The 15,451-nt window shown below is 49.8% G+C and overlaps 1 protein-coding gene across 3 annotated transcripts in view; it reads right to left on the bottom strand.

The window, feature by feature from the left end:
• Positions 1-15,451, bottom strand: part of USP20 (ubiquitin specific peptidase 20) — a 41,978-nt gene that overhangs the window by 9,039 nt on the left and 17,488 nt on the right. For 2 of the 3 annotated variants that reach the window (XM_060251815.1, XM_060251817.1), the window contains 8 exons: positions 14,329-14,466; positions 10,828-10,967; positions 8,890-9,062; positions 7,649-7,743; positions 6,126-6,159; positions 5,078-5,123; positions 2,781-2,961; positions 1,180-1,306 (listed from right to left, as the gene is read on the bottom strand). In XM_060251815.1, coding sequence (XP_060107798.1) covers positions 1,180-1,306; positions 2,781-2,961; positions 5,078-5,123; positions 6,126-6,159; positions 7,649-7,743; positions 8,890-9,062; positions 10,828-10,967; positions 14,329-14,466 — 934 coding nt within the window. The remainder of the gene's footprint in view (positions 1-1,179; positions 1,307-2,780; positions 2,962-5,077; positions 5,124-6,125; positions 6,160-7,648; positions 7,744-8,889; positions 9,063-10,827; positions 10,968-14,328; positions 14,467-15,451) is intronic. The other variant, XM_060251816.1, reaches the window with a different exon arrangement.

Below are 15,451 nucleotides of genomic sequence, written 5' to 3'. Positions count from 1 at the left end.
TGCATGAATCATGCCACATCAGAATTCCAAATATAACCACAAGGCTCAGCAAAGTTGAAAACTCCAGGGTTAGAGTGTCTAGGGCAGGGGTGGCCAATGGTAGCTCTCCAGATGTTTTTTTGCCTACAACTCCCATCAGCCCCAGCCAGCATGGCCATTGGCTGGGGCTGATGGGAGTTGTAGGCAAAAACATCTGGAGAGCTGCCATTGGCCACCCCTGGTCTAGGGGATGAAGGATCCAATCCTCGCTCTACCAAGAAGTTCATTGGTTACCTTTGACCTCACTCTCTTTTTCAGCCTAAACTCTCTCACAGAGCTGTTCTATGGCTAAAATGGACCATTATGCTCCCCTGAGTTTCTCTGAGGAAGGGTGGGATGAGAGAGAGAGAGAGAGAGAGAGAGAGAGAAGTAGCACAAGCTGCCCAGGTCACAAACAAGGACATCTCACCCACTCCAGCATCACATCAAGCACAGCACTGGTGCAGGGACTGTAGGAACTGAGTGAGGGACAACTGACGGGGGGTTGGGAGAGAATGAGGCAGATGTGAGAGAGAGCCCACCTACATCCACCGAGGGCACTGCTCCTCTGACCCACTAAAGGAATATCAGATGCTGGGAAACAAAACCATTCCAAGAAAAGAGAGTCAATCAGCATATCTTCCAATCTTCTGTTTTGCAGATTGGCAAACAAATCAGGCTTCGCTGTACTGCTGCACTCCAAACAAGGGAGCTTTTGGAGCAGTTGCCCCCCCCCCCCAGGCTGGGCTCATGCATGCAGCAGAATGGAGTGCACATGTATACAGCACTTCAGGCTATTTTGAATGCTTAAAAAAAAACCTCTTAAGAAGAAACTTAATGCAATATAAAACAGCTAGACCAATATCCCCCTTCTAGAGATGTGCGTGTTTTAAGAGTTTTGTTTGGCTTTTCACATTCAGGGAATGTTCTTAATGCTAGGTGCATTCCAAAACCTGCCCAGTCCACACTTCTGTTTCAAGATCCCCCTACCTTATTAGGCATCACGGTTAGATCAGCTCCCATTTTCAAAAGGCAGAATTCTTTTTTAAAAGGCATTTCCATTTCCCTCCCCTGGAAGCCACACCTTCTCCAGGCCAATGTCTTTCTTATTTCTAGAAACGTTTCCAGCCAGGAATGCCCTTCTGGGCCAACTGCCCTCACCTGTAGAACAGGACGTAGGCTTCTGCATTCTGCACAACCGTCTCATGCACCTCCGTGACATACTGGTCGTCAAATTCATACCACTGGCCGTTGATCACGTTCTGGCAGTAAGCGATGTAGTGCCCACCTGCAAAAGGAGAAGGCCCCTTGAGCACGCTTCACCCGCTGAAACCGACATGCAGATCGGAAGATGGACACAACCCAGCACTCCTTCAGCATTTGGAACGCACTGCTACACAACACTGTGTTGTCCACAGGCACAAATGGAATTTACAATGAAAACCAGAGGCCTCGTAAGCTAAGCAGTTCAAACATTTAGCTGATCAGTAGGGGCCTTTTCTCAGCTCTGCTCAGGTCAATCTCTGCTCGCTAGCGTCAAGGGCTTTTGCCATTTTTATATTTCTGTATGCTGAAATGTCTCTGTCTTATAATATGAACATATATGAACATATGAAGCTGCCTTATACTGAATCAGACTCCTGGTCCATCAAAATCAGTCTTGTCTACGCAGACTGGCAACGGCTCTCCAGGGTCTCAAGCTGAGGTTTTTCATGCCTACTTGCCTGGACCCTTTTGAGTTGGAGATGCCGGGGATTGAACCTGGGACCTTCTGCTTACCAAGCAGATGCTCTGCCACTAAGCCACCGTCCCTCCCCTGACCAGCAGTGGCTCTCCAGGGTCTCAAGCTGAGGTTTTTCACACCTACTTGCCTGGACCCTTTTTAGTTGGAGATGCCGGGGATTGAACCTGGGACCTTCTGCTTGCCAAGCAGATGTTCGACCACTGAGCCACCTTCCCTCCCCAGATAGGGGAGGGTACACTGCGCCTGCTTCACTTGGGCTTTGCTCTGTCCACTGTAACAATCACGTATCCGTTTCTACCCTAGTGAAAGGAGTGAAGTCTCTGTCTCAAGGATGCTTCATCTCTTCTCAGAGACAGCTCAGACTGCTACATGTGTAATAAACTAAAGGTGTTGGTGGGAACCAGCTTGTACTGTGTTGTGTGAGCTTTTTGCACCGAAGTTTTGGCAGGCTGCATAATGGCCCTAGATGAGGTATAAAAGGACAGGCCACCCAAAAAGTGAGCCAGTTCTGACACAGACGCGTATCACTACTGCTTCTATCTGTCAATCAATAAAGCCAGCTTTCTGACTACACTGGAAGCCTTCTTTAATTGAGGATAGTCCCAGAGCTGACATCTAGGCCTTCCCGACCTTCCAATTTTAAATCCGCCTTCATACTCCTGAGGCCTCTGCCTTCTTTACCCATTTCTTGTCTCTCTCTGATGTCAGAGCAGCTCAGCCAATCACGGAAAGAGGCAACATCACCTCAAAATCCCTCAGTGCATCACAACCCTCCGTATGTAGAAGATGGACTTAGTAGTGGCTGCTAGTTGCGACAGACAGGCTGGACTGTGGCCTCCGATGTTTAGAAAGCGCACACCAACTGAGAGATCAGAAAGGCAACAGGATGGATCACACTCTGGGCGGGAGTGCTGCCATATTCCTAACCTCTCGGCTCCCACCCCCCTAGTTCAGGTCAACTCAGTCCCAAACGGACCTTCTGGACACAGGCAAACCACCATGAGAAGAGAAGACTTACTGCCTGCAGTGCCGTGGTGGCAGATGACAGACAAGAGGTCGTAGGTCGTGACCTGGGAGACGCTCTCCTTGGCCAGGAAAGGCCGGAGGTCCAGCCCTTCCAAGGGGAAGGAGACGTGGCTGTTGATTTTGAAGGAGTACATGACCTCGTGCCGGAAGCGCTTCAGGTGGATGCACAGGATCTAGGGGAGGGGAGGAACAAGGTGCAAACAACTGATGCAGCAGGATACAAAATGGTGACTGGAAGCCACCCGTGGACAGCAGCCCTGGGATCTCTTTGAGAGCCAAGCCTTTGACTTCTCACACACACATACACGCCACTGCTACAGTTGGATCAGGGCTTCATGTCTAGCGAGACTTTGCCAGTATCTGGCATGGCTGAGCAGCTGGAAACAACACCCAGGCATTGCGGTAGGAAGCAGGGAGGAGGTGAGGAATGCAGGCCCTTCTTTGCCTCCACATCTGGAACACAAGCCAGTCAGTGCCCTGTCTGAACCAAGCTCTTCAGGCCAGGAGACCCCACAGCTCCTGGGAAACTCATCAGGGGCTCCTCATTTACTGGACAATCTGGGACGGCAGGTCTAACCACTCATCCACAGCGTTGCAGGGGAGCATCTGGCAGATTTGGGATCACGTCTTTGACTCAGGCAAGGCAAGAGCAAATTGTCGGCTGGGGGTGGGGTTGTTGCTTCAGAGAGAGAACCACCCCAGGGTTGGATCTGCAAGCGGCAGCAGGATGGGCTCCTTTCAAGGGAGTTTGTCTGCCATTCCTGACCTGCCCGAAAGGAAAAGCCGCTGGAAGTTCCACAGGCAGAGGGTTGCTGAAGTGGGGGAAGCGCGTGTCCTGCTTGTGGACATCTCAGTGGCACCTGGGTGGCTGCTCTGAGAAACAGGATGCTAGCTTAGATGGAGCGCTGGTCTGAGCTGTTCTTAGGAGAAGTTTTCATAAAAGCCCAGGGTGCACAGAACATAGTTCAAGAGCCACTGACTCTATACCGTATGTATCAGGGGAAGGAAAAGCAACCCAATCTCTTTATAATTCTTTTTTTTTAATGCGGGATCACACTGTGGTCTTTAGGGATGGGCACAGAGCAGACTCTAGTTCATGGTCCATGCTGTCCCGCCAATACAGACTTCCCACGACCCTCCCAGGAGGTTTGTAAGGTCCACGTCAGCAGGACTTGCAAAAGCCATTTAAAGGGGAAAGCAGTCCCTTTAAATGGCTTTTGCAAAGCCACGCAGTGAGAGTCCGATGGCTGAGCAGCTCACCCACTCGGCCTTCACTTGTCTGCTGCGTGGCTTTGCAGAAGCCATTTAAAGGGAATTTGTAAGCTGTGCAGTGTCCCGGACCAAACGGACCACAACCCAGTCTGTTAAAAGTAGAGGTCTGCGGTCCAGGGGTTCATAAGCCTCATGGACCTCGGACCTTCCCAGCCATTTTTCTGGACCGGGCCCATCCCGTGTGGTCTCTTCAGCTCCCAAGTTGCTCTTTTAACAGAATCAGTCACTTCAACCTTACTATGAGGAAAGACTCAAAGAGTGTCGAATTTTTTAGTTTACAAAGTGACAACCAACAGAGGCACACCATAGAGGTTTCTAAAATTATGCACGGAGCGGAGAGAGCTTTTCTCCCTCTCCCCAAATACTAGAACTTGAGGACATCCAATGAAGCGGACAGGTGGTAGGTTCAGGATGGACAAAAGAAGACGACGACATTGGATTTATATCCCGCCCTCCACGCAGAGTCTCAGAGCGGCTCACAATCTCCTTTCCCTTCCTCCCCAACAACAGACACCCTGTGAGGTGGGTGGGGCTGAGAGGGCTCTCCCAGAAGCTGCCCTTTCAAGGACAACTCTGCCAGAGCTATGGCTGACCCAAGGCCCTGCCAAAAGGAAGTACTTCTGTACACAGAGAGTGATGAAAATGTGGAATTCCCTGCCAGAGGATGTAGTGATAACCACAGGCGTAGAAACCTTTAAAAGGGGACTAGATTGATGAATGGAGGGAAGTTTTCTCATGAGTTCTTAGCCCTGGTGACTGAGGGGGAACCTCCAGCCCTGAATGCCAGTGCCAGGTGACAACACAAGGGAAGACCTCGGCCTCCATGACCTTTTGTTGGCCCTCCAGAGGGAACGGCTGGCCACTTTGTGAGACAAGATGCTGGATGAGATGGAGCCTCACTGGTCTCATCCAGCAGGGCTCTTCCTGTGTTCTTAATCCACGGATACAACTACTATGCAAAGGAGCCGGAACTGCCAGCAACCAGCTGCGTTAAAAGCTCCCCCCTGAAAGCCTCACCTCAGGGAGTCGGAGGACTTTGCAGTATTTAACACCATTCCGCAATCTGGAGAGTGAGAGATAAGAGAGAAAAATGACTCAAGGAAATGATGAAGAGTACAAATCACAGCAGGAGGAGGTGCCCGTCTTCTGCAAGCCCCGCTCTGTTGCCTCCCCCTCCTCAACTGCTAAAAAGGCTCTTTCCATTTTAATAGGTTATAAATCCAATATGGAAGAGCTCAAGCATGCAATGAATTTATGTAACGAAACAAAAAAGATTCTGAATGATAGAAGGCGTTTTCTTTAAAAATCAATTATTAAAAGCAATTATTGTTCATAAAAAGGATTTAAGCAAGGTGCCAAAACGCTTGTTTTTAACATATCAATAGCCAGTTTGGGACAAGGGAGCTTTGTACAGTGTTGTTCTGGGATATTGTCCTGTTTCGCCATCTGCTCCCTGTGGATTGTGAAAGGTTTAAAAATTAAGGACGGGAAATATATTTGGACTGGGGAGGAAAGACAAACCACTCTACCCAGTTGCAAAATGGCTGGGGCCTCATACAGATGAAAAACACAGCGAGCCAGTCTCCACCTGCTTTGGGGGCTCCATAGGCATGAAGGCGTAAACTGACCAACCCCCCCACTCCACCCTGGTGAGAGCCAGCACACCCCCAAAAGGTACATTGAGAGCAGCCAACAGTCCGTCAGCAGAGGTGTGGTCAGTCTCCTCAAGCTCTGGGGAGATTTTGAGGGGTGGGCTAAGACTCCCAAGTTGTCTCTGCCCCCTTCCCCCCTTGATCGGCCACCAGCTTTGGACATCCTCTTCCCAGTCCCAAGTCACATATACAGAGCATGTCAAAACCCCAGCATCACTGTGGACTCTGCATCACAGTTACTGGTCTCCCTTCCTGTTGGGACCCAGTGTTTAAGGTCTCCCATCACCATTACAGCATCCCCATCAAACAACTCTGAGAGGAAACTGAAAGAAAACAGCCCTCAAAGAGCGCCGTGGGATGAGACGCCTGCAGGAAAAAAAGAGAGGGTTCGAAAAAGGAGGCCGGAGACTTACTTCTTACACCGTTCACAACTGTACATGTTGTCACCTGCAAGAAGAGGAAAGGGAGACTTCAGCACAAGCGCCAGAAGGGGTCACCCTCCCCCCCCAGTAGTTTGTTTCATCTGTTTCGATTTCCAGCATTGGAGTTAGCACAGAGGTTGTGTCATGATCCTGGGCCTAGTGAGGCCTGCAGGCCCTAGGGAAGCCTGCTTAGGAGTACTGGGAAGAGCCTACATTTCCCAAGATCCCCTCTATCCCTTTGATTGGGTAGCAAGGGTTTTGGCAGAAAACAAGCCGAGAGGGTGGGGCCTGGGAAGAGAATATATAAAGGCCAAGCCCAGAAAATGGGCATTCCTTTCCTAGGAGGCAGAGCTGAGGAGGAGCTGCTGCCAGGAAGAGACCCTCGCCCTGTGAGGTAGGGTGAGTAGTCCCAGGTCTGACTGGGACAGTAAGTTCAGACGCGTTAGGGCATTTGGTTATTTTTCCCTTCACCCCTTTTACTGTTTTATGCACCTTGTTTGTTATATTGCACTGACCTTTTTGTTATATCCCCCCCTCGTTCACTCTGCCTGGTCCTCACGCCCATTATTTGACCTAAGCTAAGGGAGGCCTGAAGAGCTTGGGAGGGGACTCTGGGCTTTCTCAAGGGAGGCTCTTAACCCAGAGTGGTGGCAGCAAGTGGTAAGACCCCTGAGTCATGACAGGCTGGCACAGAGGGAGAGTGGCAAAGCCCCAACTCTGGATCCACAGAGCAGGTCCTCCTCCTGGTGCCATCTTGGACGTATGGCAGATCTGACTCTGCCCATCACTGGGCACCCTCACTTGAAACAGCCTCACCGAGGAAAGGAGAAGACTGCTGCCCCCCTCCCTATTAGCCCTTCGGGGCCCTGCTGTTTCCAAAGGCTTCCCTTAGGAGGAGGTCAAAGCTCGTGCCAGCTGCTTCCACGCAGCAAGGATGCTCAATGTTCCTTCTAGCACAACTGCAATTGCTACAGGCCCAGAGAGCAAGAGAGCTTGGCAAGAGAGCTTCTGCATGGAAGCATCTCTGGGTACTTTCCTCCGCCAGGCCCCCGTGGTTTCCACTTTCTCTGCCCCAGCACCAGAAGGCCTTCCGGAAAATTCAGGAATCCGTACACCATTATAAGTAACCTATTTTGGTTTTTTAAAAAGGATTTCTCTGGCAGCACCAGCAGTGAAAATGGCAGCTGTGAAGGACAGGAAAACAATGTCCAGCTGAGCGGGGTCTTTATAAATGCACGCCTTCCTCTCCAGGTGGTGGGACAATACACTGGAGCTGCACTCACCCCACAAAGGAATCGAGCCAAGCTCTTTTTAGCACTGCACTGTTCCTTGGGAGTAATAACTCTCAACAGGATAAATCAAGGCAGGTAGCCCTGTTAGTCTGTCTGTAGCAGAAGAAAAGCGCAAGACTCCAGGAGCACCTTCAAGACTCACAAAGTTTCTGGCAGGGGAGGAGCTTTTGTGAATCACTTTCTAAAGTGTTCCCCTCCTTGCCCCCCCATCGCAAAATGTACCTTTCAGTTCGTCAGCAGCAAAGAAGGCAGCCAGACAGTCCTCCAGGGTGACCACAGGACCCCAAAACCAGCTGGGGATGCAGGACACCACAAACCTGTTCAGAAAAAAAGGGCAGGAGACGATAACATTACTTGGGACTGACTCGCTTTAGACTTTCAGCATTCCCGTCCAAGAAGGCTTCATTCCTACAGATGTCTTCAGGACAAATGTTTACCCAACGGCATCAAAATCTAGCTTCTTGCAGATGACCAGCAGGTCACAGGGTGCCAAGGCCTCATCCAGACCATACCCTTCTCAGATTCCCCGCAGGTCTTCAGGGGAAGGCAGCTGGCATCTCACTGCTCATCCAGACTTACTACTGGGAATATTTACTACCTGGCCAGTTCCAGCCAACACGGATGGGACAGATTAACGTCTCCTCTGGGAAAGAGCAGCTGCCCAGGGTTTCCCCAAGGAATGCACCCGGCTGTGACTCAAGTCTCGGATGCCACCCCATCATTACTCATGAGCACTTCCCTCTCTGGATTGGGGGGAAGGGCCAGGGCTGTGGCAGAACCTAGCCCAGGGTCCCCTCTGTGGCGCCTGCAACACCTTTTCTGGGGCCAGCCAAGTGGGTGGAGCCAGCAAGGCTTCTGACTGACGCTCAGAGTTGCCAAGTCCTTCCACTGCTCCGGTGGGGGACTTTTTTTGCACGTGCGTATAGCACACGTGGCACAGTGACATCAACTGGAAGTGACGTCATCAAGCCGGGCGTGTCATGCCGTGGACACTCTAGGATTCATGATAAAACTTTATGGTAAGTTTTACCACGAATCCTAGAGCATCCGCGGCGCGACGTGCCCAGGGCACATCACGCAGCGATAGGGCTGTTTGGGGGTGGGGATTCCCACAGTGGCCTGCTCTGTGCTGGCAGTTTGGGCCCCCTCAAAACAGGGGGGGGGGATCCCCTGCCCCCCCAACCTCCGGCGGGAGCTTGGTACTCAGAAGGCTATTGGAGATCTGACTGGCAGCTGCCACCAAAGCACAAGGCTCTGCACTGTGTTACTGAAGCTAAGCTGTAGCAATGATTTTGTGGCTGGCTCCACCTCCCGCGGCAGCCATTTTGTTGCTGCATGCACTGTGCCGTGTCAGAATTCCAAATATGCCCGCAGGCTCAAAAAGACTGGATCTCTTTATTTCTTTCTTCACGTTTCCAGTCCCGCAATCCCACCTGCAACCACCCCCTCTGAGGCCCCTGTACCTTCGGATATACTCCATGATAAACGCAATCCACCCCTGGGAGGCGTAGTTGTCCCCGCAGGCTCCCGTCTTGGCCGGCACATTCTGGTAGATAGCAGAGTGCAGCTTGGCCAGGTCCTCCTTCCCGGGGATGGGCAGCGACAGGTCCTGAAACGTCTCGACGGTGGTGGAGACCTGCAAGTCACCGCATGGGACAAAGAGAGCTTCAGGGCTTGCTTTTTCCCAGGGAGGTTTCCCAAACACAGGAAGGACTCTTGCAACCAAATACATGAGCAAAGCAGATTGGGAAGCTGAGCTGTGACGTTTTGGCAGATGATTCAACAAGAAATTTCTAGGATCTTGGGATATGAATTCAAGAAAGCTGCAGAGACTTTTCTGTTGGGATTACAAATGGAAAAATTTCCAAAAGAAGATAGAACTATAATTTGGTATTTGCTTTCAGCTGGTAGGGCAATATATGCGCAGTTATGGAAGCAAGAAAAAATACCAGAAAAATGGGATTGGATTGTAAAAGTTATGACATGGAGTGAGATGGACAAATTAACAAGAACTTTAAGAGACTATGATTTAGAAGATTTTAAAAGGGAGTGGAAAAAATTTAGAAGTTATGTAGAAGACGAGTGGAAAGTAAAAGGACTTTGGACAATTGTTGATAATGATTAAACTTTAGAAGAAGAATATTAATTTTAGTTCTTAGGAATTAAGGGTACCTTTTAATGTTAGTATTTTGAGTAAATAACACTGGCGGGGGTCAAGTAACAGGGGGAGGGGTGATTAGAAAGAAGCATATGGGATAGATGAAAAGAAGTTATTAATGGAAATTGTTACCATATGTTATCAATAAAATTGTTTAAAACAACTTCTCGCAAAGATCAAAAGACCGTATTTCCTGGATTTCCTACAGTTTTGTTGCATGCCGGCAGCGGAGACTTGAGCGTGTATGCATTGATCTGTGACTGAATTCATTGCTACTGTGGCTCCAGTTAAAGCGGCATTGAGAGAAGACTGACAAAGGGTTAAACCAACGAAACCAGGAAATACGGTCTTTTGATCTTTGCGAGAAGTTGAGCAGAACGAGGCCCCTGTCTCCACCCAGATTCCGGACCGTGAGAAGCGCCTGAAGGCGGGGCCTCTGAGGCGCACTTTAGGAAAACAGCCTGGGGGAGCGCAGGGAGGGTGTTTGCTCTATTGTTTTGCTGTACAGACTTACTATAAATTGTGCACTAAATGTTTGTTTACACACTTTTTGTGTGAGAGTGATAATCCAACCGGTGAGGTTTTGAATGATATATTGTGCTTAATACGCCGGTACCTGTGCTATTGGATTAAGAGTTTGTTGGCTGCTACTGAGAGCCGTTCCTTCCATTTATGCCAAGTGCCTTGCCAGGTCTGGATTATTGGTATGCTATTCTCACAGTGTTTACTTAAAAATGTAATGGTTGAATCTAATTGCATATAAGGGGGCCATGCAATAGCCTCTTCAGTCTTTGCAATACGTCAAGACCCCAGCAGTTTAGGAAACATAAACAGTCCACTTCATAAATGGCAGTTTATTGATCACTGACAGTTCTGGAGGCAAAACGAGACTCCAGATCTCAAGCAACAGGACCTTTCTCTGCCTGGGACTTGGGTCTTACTTATGGCAGCTTCTTAGGCCTCATACATTAGCAGACTTCCTATTTTTCACTGAGAAAAAAAGGGGAACGGATCCCTGCTAGAATTCTGGCAAAACATCAAGTTTTGGGAATGCTGAAAAGGGTTCCCAGTGGCGGTCCTGCAAGCACGAGATCTGTTTCCCCCACAAGGCTTCCCAAACACACACCTGCGCATCTTCACAAGGCCCGAGCACACCTCAGCCCTCAACACCCCACAGGGCAAGTCAAGACCCCCTTCCCCACAGGAGGGGACCCCAAAAGAGCCAGTCCCTTGCCATTTTTACTTGATCAGCAGCAGTAAGGAGACGCACTCTGTCACAGGTGAGGCACTGCACAAGGCTCAGGATGGAGCCGTCGAAGATATCGGAGATGACGCTGCGGTATCGGACCTCCTTCTTCTTCTTTCCAGAGGCCTGCATCTGGGCTGCAGAAGGATGGGGGGGAAGTTACCTTGCTGTCTCCTGGCAGATTTCCAGGGAAGCTGAGCACACAGAGTAGCAACTGAACGTTTTCTTTCCGAAACCAATCATCCTTTTATTAGCTCATTTGACCAAAGGTCTTAAGCCAAAATTCCAACAATTAGCATAAATATTTAGCGAATATGCTGGCTGGGGCTGATGGGAGTTGTAGGCAGAAAACATCTGGAGAGCTACGGTTGGCCACCCCTGGAATATACAATACTAGTCATCATAGGATTGTAAAGTACCAAAATCAGAAACAGCATTCCAAAATAAAATATTTAAAACCTATAACAATATAAAAGGAGGTAAAAAAGCTAGAAAATCTCTAATAACATAAAATCAAAGTAGTCACTCTAATTGCAATTGGAATACAAGTAAAACCCTCCAGTAAGTTAAATATATATAGGATTTGCTATCCTATGACAATCATTAGAACAGCCCACTTCTTTGACGTTTTGCAGCAAGAACTGGCGTTAGGAATTTTGTAACAGAGGATGTGGTTTCTGGATTAGCATCTGCCAATAATAGAGAAACCACCCAAAGTTCAATTGGTGGTAGCTGTTTAGAAAGAACTGGGATTATCCATAGAGACCTTGGAACCACCCAAAAAAAATGAGCATCCCAAGGAAACATTTTACACACACAAACTTTTGAGAGGATTAAATTATCCTTCCTGTTTCTCCCCCCGCCCTCCCCATTTCCCCCTTGCTGGGATCCTGTGGGAATGTGGAACTTAACTTTGCAAGGCAGACCTGGGAAATCTAGCTTAGTGCAGAAGTAAGACTAGGACTGGAGAGACTTGGGTTCAAATCCCCATACAGCTCCAGGTGAACTTGGGCCAACCACTCGCTCATTCATGCTCTCTTCCTCTCTCAGCCTACCCTGCCTCACAAGGGTATTGTGAAGCTACAGTGAAGGAGGTGAGACCCACGTCTCTTGCTCTGAGCTTCTTGGAGGAACAGCAGAATAGAAATGGGATGGGACAAATGGAGAGGGTTGCCTTGAGACAGGGCTGAGCCATACGAAGCCCCCCACCCCTTTCTATAACATCTTCTACAAGGTTGTCTGCACATCCAACAGAATGAAGAGGCAGAATGCCACATACCAGTGAGGGCCACGGGTTCCTCTGAATGCCTCCTGCCATTTAAGAACTGCCGACACACGAAATGAGCCAAAAGACAGCCCTGCCCTTGGCCTGTCATGCTGGAGCTCTGTTTGCTGAGGGGTTCTTAATGTAAGGCAGCTGCAGAACACAGCAGGGAAATAAATGTCTCTGCTCAGTGTCTCACAGGCACACCCGGTCTCCTTGGAAGTTTAACAACCGTTATGTGAGGTAGGTCAGAATCGGCAGCATCCCCATATTGCAGATGGAAGGCTGAAGTCCCGACAGGAAGTAGCTCTACGCAGAGGTCAGTCCCATGTTATTCAATAGGGCTGTCTCCCAAGTACATGCACGCTGGTCTGCAGCTTCACTCAGTTCAGAAATGAGATTAAGTCAGGGAGTTCCTGGTGCAATGCTTAGAATCATAGAGTTGGAAGGGACTTCCAGGGTCATCCAGTCCAACCCCCTGCACAGTGCAGGAAACTCACAACACCTCCCCCTAAATTCACAGGATCCACATTGCTGTCAGATGGCCATCCAGTCTCTGTTTAAAAACCAGCAAGGAAGAAGAGCCCACCACCTCCCAAGGAGGAAGCCTGTTCCACTGAGGGAGTGGCCAAATTGCGGCTCAGGAGCCACTCACAGAGTTGGAAGGGACCTCCAGGGTCATCCAGTCCAACCCCCTGCACAGCGCAGGAAACTCACAAACACCTCCCCCTAAATTCACAGGATCCACATTGCTGTCAGATGGCCATCTAGCCTCTGTTTGAGGTCTGCTTGAGCACTCAGCTGCCGTGCTACACACATGGTTTGCTGGACTGCAGAGTCCCTCAAAGAACATGCCGAAGGTGGGGTGGGGTGGGGGGGAGGGCAGTAGGTTTCTAGTCTTCACAAATAAAGCAAAGCCTAGAACCAACTTTGCAGTTTTTGCTGGAACTTATCACACCTGTGTGTCCTTTGGGAAGGAGGGGTTCCTTCCCTGTGCAACTTGCATTTCTCTCAACCCCCCTCCCCAGCTCCCTGTCCCCATGAGTCACAACACAGTAGGGTTTAATGCCACAGAGCCCTCCTGGAGGTTGGCAACCCCAGCAGCACCCCCATGCTGAGCCTGCTCCTCTCCCCTCCCCCCCCTTCCATCAGGGGTCAGGAATACGGGTGGGCTTTTTTTGCCTCTTAATCTGCAACTGCTGAAGGCACGGCACTGTGGCTAACCACAGACTAGGCTCCAGTGAGAAACTGCTAAAGGGAGAGAGGTCACTTGTAGGATAAAGACAGCACAACCCAAGTTATAGCGGCCGAATAACTAAGAATAGATTGAAACAAAATCATACAAGCATGTTCAATAGAAGACTCAATAACCTCCTGTTCATTGGGACACCTTTGATGGAGCTGTGAAACTTTCAGGGAACTGTTATTGCTATTTAGTCTTCTATTGAACACATTTGTATGATTTTGCTTCAAGGCATTCTTAGTTATTCGGTCACTACAACTTGGGTTGTGCTGTCTTTAGGCTCCACGGAGAGCAGCATCCCTACAGTAGGAGTGGGGGGAGTCATTCCTCTAGGGCAGGGGTGGCCAACGCTAGGTCTCCAGATGTTTTTTGACTACAACTCCCATCAGCCCCAGCCATTGGCCATGCTGGCTGGGGCTGATGGGAGTTGAAGGGGGAAAAACATCTGGAGAACTACCGTTGGCCACCCCTGGTCTATGGGGCAATCGCTGTCCTTAGAGCCAGCCTAATTTCCATTGCTCCCTATGGACAAGCGTGCGCTCCATTATTCCCTATGGGCAAGTGTGCATTCTGTATTGGGAAGCATGTATAGTCTATAGCAGGGGTGGCCAACAGTAGCTCTCCAGATGTTTTTTGCCTACAACTCTCATCAGCCCCAGCCAGCATGGCCAATGGCTGGGGCTGATGGGAGTTGTAGGCAAAAAAACATCAGGAGAGCTACTGTTGGCCATCCCTGCTTTAGAGTGCCAAAATCCCCTGGCCAGCCCTGACCCTCCTTCCCTATTTCCTGACTTGAGATCTCCAATGCCATACACTTACAACTGTTTTTTTTTTTGCTCCTCAGGGATGCTGCAGCACACTAGAAGTTAACCAGTCACCCCCCACCCAAATGCCTTTCTATCTCTGCCCAGCAGGGAGTGAGATGGAAGCCCTCTGTGAGTTGAAGCGTCTCCCCGCAGACCTCCAGCTGCCCCATGTGTTCTGGCCTTACCTTTTCTCAGTACATAAGAGGGTCCCAGCCTGACTGGACTTGAACGTGGCGGGCTGCTCGACAACTTGGCGTGGACATCTTGGTGAATGGGGCTGCAGGGTCGAGAGGAGCAGCGAGTGAACGCCTCATTGTCCGGTTCTGTGGGGGGGGGGGAGGAAAATACATAACAATCTGATCTGCCGTCTCTTTCTTCTTAGATACTGACAACTCCATCAGTCATTCAACTCCTTGGCTTGACCACATGGATGCAAAAAAAAGAAAGGGTCCTGAAAAGTGTTTCCCCCTCCCCCAAACCTTTCTTTTTGATCAAACTATTTCTAGGGGGCTTACAACAGATTCAAACAATAGTAGCAACTCAGCTTCAGTTGGAATGCGGCTCCCGACTTGTCTCTTTGTACTGAAACAGCTGAATGGGATGAGAAATGCCACAGTAGAGGTGGCTCAGTGGTACAGCATCTGCTTTGCCTGCAGAAGCCCCCAGGTTCAGTCCCTGGCATCTCCAGTTTAAAAAAGGACCAGGCAGGAGGGGATGGGAAACAGTGGAGAGCCACTGCCATTCTGAGCAGACAATACTGACCTTGAGGGACCAAAGACCAAAGTATACGGCCGCTTCCTGTATTCATGTGTCTGTGTGTTCCCAGTTCTTGACTACTATTGCTGTTGCAAGCACCAGTCTAGTGGAAACAGCCCCCATCCCACTCCAGGTGTCTGCTGCCAACCAATACCCACTGCTGCCCTCTCTAGCGCAAGGGCTTCTGCCCCCCTGGGCCCGAGGGACAAGGGGCAGGCCTCATCTCCTGGCAGTGGAGCTGCTAGCAAAGGTATTAAGATGGCCTCTCACTCCTTCTGTGAGTTTGTACTGGATGACAGAAAAGGGTTTTAGTCGAGGGGTGGGAGGACAGATATAGGAGAGGGGGGGGGGTTAAAAAAAAAATCTGAACTCTACGGAAGAAAATTTCTTCTGCTCCCTCACGCAAGAAGGAGAAGAAACTGGATTTATATCCAGCCTGTACTCTGAATCTCAGGGCGGCCAATCTCCTCTACCTTCCCCCCGCCACAACAGACACCTTGTGAGGTAGGTGGGGCTGAGAGAGCTTTTTACAGCAGCTGCCCTTTCAAGGAC

The sequence above is a fragment of the Heteronotia binoei genome, chromosome 12 (genome assembly GCF_032191835.1).
Source record: "Heteronotia binoei isolate CCM8104 ecotype False Entrance Well chromosome 12, APGP_CSIRO_Hbin_v1, whole genome shotgun sequence".
Classification (NCBI taxonomy): domain Eukaryota; kingdom Metazoa; phylum Chordata; class Lepidosauria; order Squamata; family Gekkonidae; genus Heteronotia; species Heteronotia binoei.
The sequence above is the reverse complement of the archived record's forward strand: the minus strand, read 5'-3'. Positions and strand labels throughout refer to the sequence as shown.